This window comes from Doryrhamphus excisus, linkage group LG4, assembly GCF_037039965.1.
Source record: "Doryrhamphus excisus strain RoL-2023G ecotype Guam linkage group LG4, RoL_Dexc_Guam_v1.1, whole genome shotgun sequence".
Classification (NCBI taxonomy): domain Eukaryota; kingdom Metazoa; phylum Chordata; class Actinopteri; order Syngnathiformes; family Syngnathidae; genus Doryrhamphus; species Doryrhamphus excisus.
The window spans coordinates 21,349,870-21,361,312 of record NC_136360.1 but is presented as its reverse complement, the minus strand read 5'-3'; the positions used below and the strand labels follow the sequence as shown (position 1 = coordinate 21,361,312).

General features: G+C 41.8%; 1 protein-coding gene across 2 annotated transcripts; it reads left to right on the top strand.

Annotated features, from left to right (window-relative positions):
• The first annotated feature begins 4,028 nt into the window (after window positions 1-4,028).
• Window positions 4,029-10,988, top strand: mibp (muscle-specific beta 1 integrin binding protein). Of its 2 annotated transcripts, XM_058073108.2 has the most exons (8): window positions 4,029-4,234; window positions 4,819-4,909; window positions 5,212-5,260; window positions 5,427-5,601; window positions 7,301-7,372; window positions 7,451-7,557; window positions 9,957-10,042; window positions 10,722-10,988. In XM_058073108.2, exons 1-7 carry the CDS (start codon window positions 4,209-4,211, stop codon window positions 10,040-10,042), a joined length of 606 nt encoding a protein of 201 aa, XP_057929091.1. In that variant the 5' UTR covers window positions 4,029-4,208; the 3' UTR covers window positions 10,722-10,988. The 2 variants fall into 2 exon arrangements, with proteins under 2 accessions (XP_057929091.1, XP_057929093.1); XM_058073110.2 differs by lacking the exon at window positions 5,212-5,260.
• Window positions 10,989-11,443: the final 455 nt, after the last annotated feature.

The window sequence follows — 11,443 nt, the reverse complement described above, 5'->3', positions numbered from 1 at the left end:
TGTTCTCACTGAGCACTCCATCCCACTCCAAAGCAATAAAATATAAGAAATAAAATATTTAAATGACCTTATTTTCATTAAAAAAAAAAGATAGCCAATGTGACATGAATAAGATGGACATGGATTTTACATGAACAAACTAATCATCGAGTTTATATGTACTTGTAAACATAATGCAAATTACCCAATTACCCATAAAGGCACAAAGCGCTCGCAAGCTAACAAGCTAGGCTCTCCAATGTACTTATTTTAACCTTAAGAAAGAGTTTCAAACCTGTTTAAGGCTTTGGAAATATGGGTTTTTAGCGTTATTAGAGCCCTGTAGACATGATTAACACCCCCATAGTCACTTTTACACTACTCATGCTATGGGATCCCTGCAGAGACATAACAGACGGCTGCCGCTAGCATAGCTAGCAGGCTAGGTAGCTAACTTGTTACATTTACACATTCTAAACATAAAGTGTTTCATACCGGTTTATGGCTTTCTCAGTACAAGTTTTACCATTATTAGAGACCCGTAGACATGAATAACACCCCTATAGTCACTTTTACACTACTCATGCTATGGGATCCCTGCAGAGACATAACAGATGGCGGCCGCTAGCATAGCTAGCAGGCTAGGTAGCTAACTTGTTATATTTACACATTCTAAACATAAAGTGTTTCATACCGGTTTATGGCTTTCTCAGTACAAGTTTTACCATTATTAGAGACCCGTAGACATGAATAACACCCCCATAGTCACTTTTACACTACTCATGCTATGGGATCCCTGCAGAGACATAACAGACGGCTGCCGCTAGCATAGCTAGCAGGCTAGGTAGCTAACTTGTTACATTTACACATTCTAAACATAAAGTGTTTCATACCGGTTTATGGCTTTCTCAGTACAAGTTTTACCATTATTAGAGACCTGTAGACATGAATAACACCCCTATAGTCACTTTTACACTCCTCATGCTATGGGATCCCTGCAGAGACATAACAGACGCTAGCATAGCTAGCAGGCTAGGTAGCTAACTTGTTAGCCTCTCCAATTTGCATATTCTAAACATAAAGTGTTTCATACCGGTTTATGGCTTTCTCAGTACAAGTTTTATCATTATTAGAGACCTGTAGACATGAATAACACCCCTATAGTCACTTTTACACTCCTCATGCTATGGGATCCCTGCAGAGACATAACAGACGGCTGCCGCTAGCATAGCTAGCAGGCTAGGTAGCTAACTTGTTAGCCTCTCCAATTGACATATTCTAAACATAAAGTGTTTCTTACCGGTTTATGGCTTTCTCAGTACAAGTTTTATCATTATTAGAGACCTGTAGACATGAATAACACCCCCATAGTCACTTTTACACTACTCATGCTATGGGATCCCTGCAGAGACATAACAGACGGCTGCCACTAGCATAGCTAGCAGGCTAGGTAGCTAACTTGTTAGCCTCTCCAATTTGCATATTGTCAACATAAAATGTTTCATACCGGTTTATGGCTTTCTCAGTACAAGTTTTACCATTATTAGAGCCCTGTAGACATGAATAACACCCCTATAGTCACTTTTACACTACTCATGCTATGGGATCCCTGCAGAGACATAACAGACGCTAGCATAGCTAGCAGGCTAGTTAGCTAACTTGTTAGCCTCTCCAATTGACATATTCTAAACATAAAGTGTTTCATACCGGTTTATGGCTTTCTCAGTACAAGTTTTACCATTATTAGAGACCTGTAGACATGAATAACACCCCCATAGTCACTTTTACACTACTCATGCTATGGGATCCCTGCAGAGACATAACAGACGGCTGCCGCTAGCATAGCTAGCAGGCTAGGTAGCTAACTTGTTAGCCTCTCCAATTTGCATATTCTAAATATAAAGTGTTTCATACCGGTTTATGGCTTTCTCAGTACAAGTTTTATCATTATTAGAGCCCTGTAGACATGAATAACACCCCCATAGTCACTTTTACACTCCTCTTATTATTTGTTTACATCACATTTCTCTGGATACAGGATCACTGCAGGGACCGAACAGCTGGCCGACGCTAGCATAACAAGCTAAATGGTGAGCTAAGTAGTTAGACTTTCCAATGTTTGTAAAAAGTCCAGGGTGATCAAGCCTGTGTCCCATGCCCAATCCTGAGTAGAGCCTTGGGGTGGGTTGGGGCGAAATGAAGGCGACCTGGGAACAACAACTTCCCCGCCCATTGGGTCGTCCCCCCATTCGCCACCCTTGGATAAGGGCAAGAAGAAAGGAATAAAAACAAATAGGATCGTCAGGTGGCCAAACTCCTTCATTGGTGTTCCATGATAGGCCCGCTGATAGGACCGTGACACTTCCAGACAGACCATGGGATCTGTGACCCCCCCTCTCAGCATTTGAGATGGAATTGAGCAAAGGGTTGATGGTGTTCCTCCTGCTCTTAAGGGCTTCTGCCAGACTCTTGAGGACCTGATTGTGCCTCCAGGTGTAACGACCTTGTATGAGACTGGTCCAAGACATGTTTGACATTTTCCTCCTTTGTGAAGCTGAAGCTTTGCACCAACTTGGTTTATAAGCCCAATCCTTCCTCTTCTCAACTGGACATGTTCTTCAGGGCTGACGTTGATCTCCGGAGTCCTTCAATGTCAACTGTAGTCTCACTTTAGAGCACTTGTTCTCTTCAGTGAGGTTCGTGATTTGGTAGTTGAAGAACTCCTTTGCTGGAGATGCTGATGTTGGACAGACAACCTGGCACCCCAAGCCACTTCTTCACATACCAAGTTACGGTTTGCTCCACTTTTTTTCTCAAAATTTTTTTTCAATGCGGCCCAAATGCTCCGACCTTGAACCAGCAAGAATTCTACAAATAATTTTTTTATAAATGTGATCCTTGTAGACGCTCCTTCAACACAATTGCAGCTTGACTCTTTTGTGTGTAAAGTTGTCAAGGTTGTCATGTAAGCAAACCCAGTACATTTGGCAACGTGAACGTCACTTCAACAAAAAGCACAATGCTGAATTTTGATATTTTGGGCAATATTGTTGGCTACAAAACGAGTCATTTATTGTTCACAGTTGTGGTTGTGACCCATGATTGCATCTGCTTTGTTAATATAAGAAAATAAAACAGTACCCCCTCCCCAGAAATCTGTTTTATGCCTCCTGTGTGCTTCATCAACGGTGGGAAGATTCCCGCTGGCATGCCCATTCATTATGATATTTTTTGCATGATTATGATAGGAAAACCTGCCCAATTTTGTCTCTTAAGAAAATCATATGTAAGCATGTGAGGAATATTCTAAGGCTCATAGCAGAGGTTTCCATAGTGCAGCACATTCTCAAAATATAGTTTAACCAGGATATAAATGTTAAAATAATCACTTTACAAGAAAAAGTCAACAAAGAGAAAAAAATGTAACCTAACAAGAAACTCGTCATAATATTGATTACTGATCAAAAATCTATCTGATCTAAAATACTGATTTTAGTAGCATGAAGTTGTAATATTAAAGGAATGGGTTACAAACTGGCTGAGAGTGGTATCGAACTCGTGCCTCCTAGCTGTGTGGCCTGTGCACTAACCACTCGCAGCCCCAATTTTTTTTAATTTTATTATTTTTATTATTTACATTTAAAACAGCATATAATATAATATAATATAATATAATATAATATAATATAATATAATATAATATAATATAATATAATATAATATAATATAATATAATATAATATAATATAATATAATATAATATAATATAATATAATATAATATAATATAATATAATATAATATAATATAATATAATATAATATAATATAATATAATATAATATAATATACTACTGCTGGAGGAGTTGGAGCGGAAAAATCCAGCTGATGATCGATACAAGCAGGTGCTGAGGAATATGCAAATGCAAGGTTGTGATTGGCTGGTAGAGCCAAGCGCCGAAGCAAACGATTGGCTGCCGCCCAGTGCTTGGAAAATTGAGGCACGAGTGCACGAATTCTCCCGAGCACGAGAACGCTACGTAGGCTGTGACGTCACAGGTCGCGAGGGGATATAACCGGTAGTGGCTCGCGCTTGACTTGAAAGAAGGCAAGAGGAACTTACCGGCATCCTGCTCCTGTACGGTTTCTGTTTGGGATTTGTTTAAAAGTCCGCGCTCTGCCAGAACACTCGACTTTTTTGAGCAAGACTAACGAGAAGAGACGCCAGAATATGAAATACGTGATAGGAATTGGCGGGTGAGTGACACTGAATTGTGCCATGCGCTTTGTTGTTTGCTGACATTATTTTAACCACGTCGCTCGTTTTTTTTTTTTTTTTAAACTAGCTTGCAGAAAATGGCACAAATATTGCCAAAACGTCGGCGAGAGTTCCGTGGCTCACGCGAGAGAAGTATGGCATGTGTGTCATTTGCGGCACGCTCTGTGATCATTCGGTTCTTACTTGGCATCTCCATGGTTGTGAGTCATTTAATGACGTCATCAGCCCGCCAAGACCACTGGCCAGTCAGACGTACGTGTCTTGGGCGGGACATTTGAAATGTGAGCGCGAGACCGGAAGCTGAAAATGGAGGGAGATTTAAACACAGGGCGTCGATCAGAACTGAAAATCACTCATGTAACTCATTTAAGCAGTCTTAAGTTGATTTATGGCTCCGTATTAATGACAAAACGTTTGATGTTGATGTGCGTTTTGAGGTTAAACATGAGCCAGGTTAGCTGCTTGTTAGCGTTTAACACGTCTATGTTAAGATAGGTGATACATACGGTATGAATTACATTTGCTGCATTTGACATCAGAATGACTTGTTCTTTATTTACAGCGTGACAAATGGTGGCAAAACCACCTTGACGGATAAGTTGGTGAAGACTTTGCCCAACTGCTGCGTGGTGCACCAGGATGATTTCTTCAAGGTGAGTTTTGTACAAGCAGAGAATGAATTTGTGTTTTTGGCTAATTGTTTGAACACAGCCATGCATGCAAGGAAGAATATGAACTGCTTGTGCTTATCTAACTGCTGAATCCATCGATTAATGTTATATACTGCACATACAGTGTACAGTATGTCTAAGAGTAATCACTTCTTTCACTGCGGTTATCCCTTTTTAGTGCATGCTTGCTTCATTTTGTGCCTTTTGTGTGTGAGTGGGGGGTCTTCAAGTGTTCAGAAGGCCGTGAGGTTGCATCAGTGTTTTATTGCTGACTGTTATTTCAGAAACCCGATCAGATAGAAGTCGGGGACGACGGCTTTAAACAATGGGATGGTAAGACCTCACTGGAGCCCTGCCAGCCCCTCCATGATGTTGTAAACGTCTAAACAAGTCCAGTCATTTGGACAGTGCAAACTATTACCCTTAGTCCACGTTTTTGGTGGTGTGTTGTTGTTTATTTTTAACATGTGTTTTTCTGCTTGTCTAATGTTGTCCGCAGTGATTACAGCTTTGGACATGGAGGCCATGAGCAACACAGTCAAAGGCTGGATGGAAAACCCTGTCAAGTTCGCCCGGTCTCACGGTGTCACGTTGTCTTCTTCCCCTGATGTGGCCAACCTGGACGAGCAGATCCACATCCTAATTGTGGAGGGCTTCCTGCTCTATAATGACCCGTAAGTACCTTTTTAGGAGGCACAGCAATCCCTCATTTATCTCCAATTTGGTTCCAGACCCGACCATACATAGTACTAGTACAGTACATTTATTTATAAATGAAATATCTTGGTAGATAGAGCACAGAGAACCTGTTTATCACCTTCTAAATATGCTTCTAACATTGTTAGAGCCCTCTAGACCTGAACTAACACCCCTATAGTTGCCTTTACACTCCATTCACCCAATATAGTAGACATGATCAGAGAAATTAAGACAGAAAGCTTGTTTACAACATTCAAAATAGACTTTTTATAATTAGAGCCCTCTAGACCTGAACTAACACCCCTATAGTCAGCTTTACATTTCTATCAGCCAATATAGTAGACATGATAAGATAAATTAAGACAGAAGACTTGTTTGCAACATTCGAAATAGACTTTTTTAACATTAGAGCCCTCTAGACCTGAACTAACACCCCTATAGTCAGCTTTACACTTCTATCACCCAATATAGTAGACATGATAAGAGGAATTAAGACAGAAAACTTGTTTACAACATTCGAAATAGACTTTTTTAACATTAGAGCTCTCTAGACCTGAACTAACACCCCTATAGTCAGCTTTACATTTCTATCAGCCAATATAGTAGACATGATAAGATAAATTAAGACAGAAGACTTGTTTGCAACATTCGAAATAGACTTTTTTAACATTAGAGCCCTCTAGACCTGAACTAACACCCCTATAGTCAGCTTTACACTTCTATCACCCAATATAGTAGACATGATAAGAGGAATTAAGACAGAAAACTTGTTTACAACATTCGAAATAGACTTTTTTAACATTAGAGCTCTCTAGACCTGAACTAACACCCCTATAGTCAGTTTTAGTCTCCTATCACCCAATATAGTAGACATAAGACAAATTAAGACAGAAAACCTGTTGACAACATTCGAAATAGACTTTTTAACATTAGAGCTCTCTAGACCTGAACTAACACCCCTATAGTCAGTTTTAGTCTCCTATCACCCAATATAGTAGACATAAGAGAAATTAAGACAGAAAACCTGTTTACAACGTTCGAAATAGACTTTTTAACATTAGAGCTCTCTAGGCCTGAACTAACACCCCTATAGTCAGCTTTACACTCCTATCACCCAATATAGTAGACATAAGATTCCAAAAACATGCTGTTAATTGGCCACTCCAAATTGTCCATAGGTCTGAATGTGGGTGGAAATGGTTATCTATATGTGCCCTGTGATTGGCTGCCCACCAGTTCAGGGTGTACCCCACCTCTCACCCACAGACAGTTGGGATAGGCTCCAGCTTTCCCCTACCCTAGTGAGGATAAGCATCATAGAAAAAGGATGGATTATCCAATGTACCTTCAGTTGTTTACACAGATGTTCACACAGATATATCTGATAACATTAAAAATAGATCCAACATCTGATAATTATCATATGAGGGGGCTCCATGGCGTCACCCTGGCCGTTTGGAGCACGTGCCCGAATGCAGTGCACCTTGCTGGGTCGCAGCAGGTGGCTTCTACCGCTCTATACTGTGGTTCTCCTGACCTCCGTAGCGACACACAGTTTGGGTGGTACATAGCAGTTGGAGATGAGAAATTCTTCTGAAAGAGCGCGTGATGGACTTCTCTTTACGTCAAGCATTTCACACATTTTCACCACCCCTCATGCCCCCCCCCCCACAGGCAGCTGCTGGACGTGTATGACAAGTGCTATTACATCACCATTCCCTACGAGGAGTGCAAGAAGAGGAGAAGGTGAGCGGACCCCGGTCTAACTTGTGTTCTTCACACACCTTCACGTGTTCCTGTCGTGATACATGTCTTCATTGACAGCAACAGACAATACACCGTCCCGGACCCCCCCGGCCTGTTTGACGGCCACGTCTGGCCCATGTACCTCAAGCACCGCAGAGAGATGGAGGACAGCAGCTTAAGTATCGGTAAACACGACTACTTTGTCTGCCTCTTTCGGTCTTTCCCACACAACTACACTACACAGCAGGGGGTGTAGTATGACTTGTTTGCAACTCGGCTTCTAGTACTGTAATATCCTACTGTACTCATACATCCATTTTCCTCCGCTTATCGGGGTCCTGGTTGCGGGGGCAGCAGTCTCAGTAGGGAAGCCCAGACTTCCCAGTCCCGGCCACCTCCTCCAGCTCCAGCGGGTAGACACCAAGGCATTCCCAGGCCAGCTGTGAGACACAAACCCTCCAGCGTGTTCTAGGTCTTCCCTTGGGCCTTCTGGCTGGGCATGCCCGGAACACCTCACCAGGACTAGATGTCCTCGAGTCCCTCGTTGCGCCTAGAAATTCTGTCCATGAAAATTGTGAACAGAATCGGTGACAAAGGGCTTCCTTGGCGGAGGCCAACGTTCATGTTACTGCTGGCAATGCGAACTGAGCTCCTGCCCCGTTTGTACATGGACCGGATGGCACATAGTAGCGCGCCAGCCTACTGATGGCGTTGGCCACAAGTTGCTTACGCCGTGTAAAGTACACGGAACACTGATGGCGTTGGCCACAAGTTGCTTACGCTGTGTAAAGTACATCGAACACTGATGGCATTGACCACAAGTTGCTTACGCTGTGTAAAGTACATCGAACACTGATGGCATTGGCCACAAGTTGCTTACGCTGTGTAAAATACACATAACACTGATGGCGTTGGCCACAAGTTGCTTACGCTGTCTAAAGTACACGGAACACTGATGGCGTTGGCCACAAGTTGCTTGCGCTGTGTAAAATACACGGAACACTGATGGCGTTGGCCACAAGTTGCTTGCGCTGTGTAAAATACACGGAACACTGATGGCGTTGGCCACAAGTTGCTTATGCTGTGTAAAGTACACAGAACACTGATGGCGTTGGCCACAAGTTGCTTGCGCTGTGTAAAGTAGACGAAACACTGATGGCGTTGGCCACAAGTTGCTTATGCTGTCTAAAGTAGACAGAACACTGATGGCGTTGGCCACAAGTTGCTTACGCCATGTAAAGTACACGGAACACTGATGGCATTGGCCACAAGTTGCTTATGCTGTCTAAAGTACACGGAACACTGATGGCGTTGGCCACAAGTTGCTTATGCTGTGTAAAGTACACAGAACACTGATGGCGTTGGCCACAAGTTGCTTGCGCTGTGTAAAGTAGACGAAACACTGATGGCGTTGGCCACAAGTTGCTTACGCTGTGTAAAGTACATGGAACACTGATGGGGTTGGCCACAAGTTGCTTGCGCCGTGTAAAGTACACGGAACACTGATGGCATTGGCCACAAGTTGCTTGCGCTGTGTAAAGTAGACGAAACACTGATGGCGTTGGCCACAAGTTGCTTATGCTGTCTAAAGTAGACAGAACACTGATGGCGTTGGCCACAAGTTGCTTACGCCATGTAAAGTACACGGAACACTGATGGCATTGGCCACAAGTTGCTTATGCTGTCTAAAGTACACGGAACACTGATGGCGTTGGCCACAAGTTGCTTATGCTGTGTAAAGTACATGGAACACTGATGGCGTTGGCCACGAGTTGCTTACGCTGTGTAAAGTACACGGAACACTGATGGCGTTGGCCACAAGTTGCTTACGCTGTGTAAAGTACATCGAACACTGATGGCATTGGCCACAAGTTGCTTACGCTGTGTAAAGTACATCGAACACTGATGGCGTTGGCCACAAGTTGCTTATGCTGTGTAAAATACACATAACACTGATGGAGTTGGCCACAAGTTGCTTATGCTGTGTAAAATACACATAACACTGATGGCGTTGGCCACGAGTTGTTTACGCTGTGTAAAGTACACGGAACACTGATGGCGTTGGCCACAAGTTGCTTATGCCGTGTAAAGTAGACGGAACACTGATGGCGTTGGCCACAAGTTGCTTACGCTGTGTAAAGTACACGGAACACTGATGGCGTTGGCCACAAGTTGCTTACGCTGTGTAAAGTACACGGAACACTGATGGCGTTGGCCACAAGTTGCTTGCGCCGTGTAAAGTACACGGAACACTGATGGCGTTGGCCACAAGTTGCTTACGCTGTGTAAAGTACACGGAACACTGATGGCGTTGGCCACAAGTTGCTTGCGCCGTGTAAAGTACACAGAACACTGATGGCATTGGCCACAAGTTGCTTACGCTGTGTAAAATACACGGAACACTGATGGCGTTGGCCACAAGTTGCTTACGCTGTCTAAAGTACACGGAACACTGATGGCGTTGGCCACAAGTTGCTTACGCTGTCTAAAGTACACGGAACACTGATGGCGTTGGCCAGCTCAACCTTCAGTCTCTATTTGCTGTGTGTGTGTTTCTTTAACAAAAGTGTTTGATGTTTTCCAGAGTACCTGGATGGATTGAAATCCAAAGAAGACATCTACAACCATGTCTACGAGGACATTCAGAACAACCTTCTTAATCGTTTATAGGTGAGAAGATGTTAGAGAAACGTCCCTACAGGCCCTACATGTTGGGATGAAAACACTAAATGCTCCAATTCTTCTTGGCGCCTGAGGAAGTGCTAAAGAAGGTTTTTTTTTTTAATGTCAATTGCAACCACTAAGTGGCGTCCTTTTAGTAGCATCGAGTTGAAACGGATGAAAAACAACACAAGGTGGTCATTTTGGAACATTAGGTTGGGGAAAAGTTGGAATATTATGGGAATGAAGTCAGAATATGATGAGAACATTTACAAAAAATTGAAAAAAAAAACATCAAAAATGTTTAAAAAAAATGCAATCTCTGCAATTAGAACAAAGTTGGAATATTACAAGGAACAAATAATATTTTAGTAGCACAGAGCTAAAATGAATATTATATTGTAACAAAGTTAAAATCCACGGTACTGCAGTACTTGTCACTTGTACTACAACTGCCATCTTGTGGAATTGTTCAACAAAACCAAATGATATAAGGAGGTTGCCTACAGCCACCACTGAGTGCTGACTATAGCATTGCAGTTGACAGTATAATATAATATAATATAATGGAGGCTTGAACTGGAGCATTTAGCATACATAAGTTCTATAAATGTATACCAGGTATTTTATGATTGTGTATGAATTTGCCTCTTTCTGCTGTACTGACTTAGTTTTTGTTTTCTTGCAGCATGAAGATGCCACTCCATCGTTGTACATATTAATTATTATTATTATTGTTTTGTACATAGTCGCACTCCCTTTTTTATGGCAGTTTTTAATTGTTTGGTTTTTCAATAGTTTTTTGTAAATAGAATGAATCATTAACTTATCGTTTTTTTTTTCCATTTTGCCAACATCACTGTTTTTATTTCTGCTTCATTGTGTTATTTTGAGCATTTATTAGCCAATCAGGTTCTTTCTTCTGGCAATAAAGACATGGATTCATCTTTGTCATCAACGTTTTATTCTTCTACAATTTGGAAAGTCTCTCATGGAAGTATTGTTCAACTTCTTTCTCGACTGCAATCTATTTGTGGCTGTGCTGACATAATCGACACATGAGCAAAAAGTGGAAAAAAATAGCCACAAAGTTGCTAAATAGACTATACTGGTCCCTCCTGCTACGTCTTCTTCTTCTGTCATAGAAAATGAGAATGTTGTTGCGTTAAGAGAATAATGCCAAAATATCATGGGAATGGTCCAAATTATTAAGAAAGTGGAAATAGCTGGGGGCCAATTAGCCATTCTACTAGAATACTTCAATACTTGGTGTTTTAAATGTGTAATATGAGGGAATACGGTTTCTTGTTTTAGTAGAATGAAGTTGAAACGCTAAAGAAAATATATATTTTTATTAAAAACATTTAAAAGCAAAACAAAGTTGTAATTTTTGGAGCATTATTTTGCAGA

Excerpts from the sequence above, each read along its gene's own strand:
- mibp (XM_058073108.2), top strand. The coding sequence starts at position 4,209 with ATGAAATACGTGATAGGAATTGGCGG. Across the intron at positions 5,261-5,426 it reads CGGCTTTAAACAATGGGATG|TGATTACAGCTTTGGACATG; the intron begins GTAAGACCTCAC and ends TGTTGTCCGCAG. Across the intron at positions 7,373-7,450 it reads GAGTGCAAGAAGAGGAGAAG|CAACAGACAATACACCGTCC; the intron begins GTGAGCGGACCC and ends CTTCATTGACAG.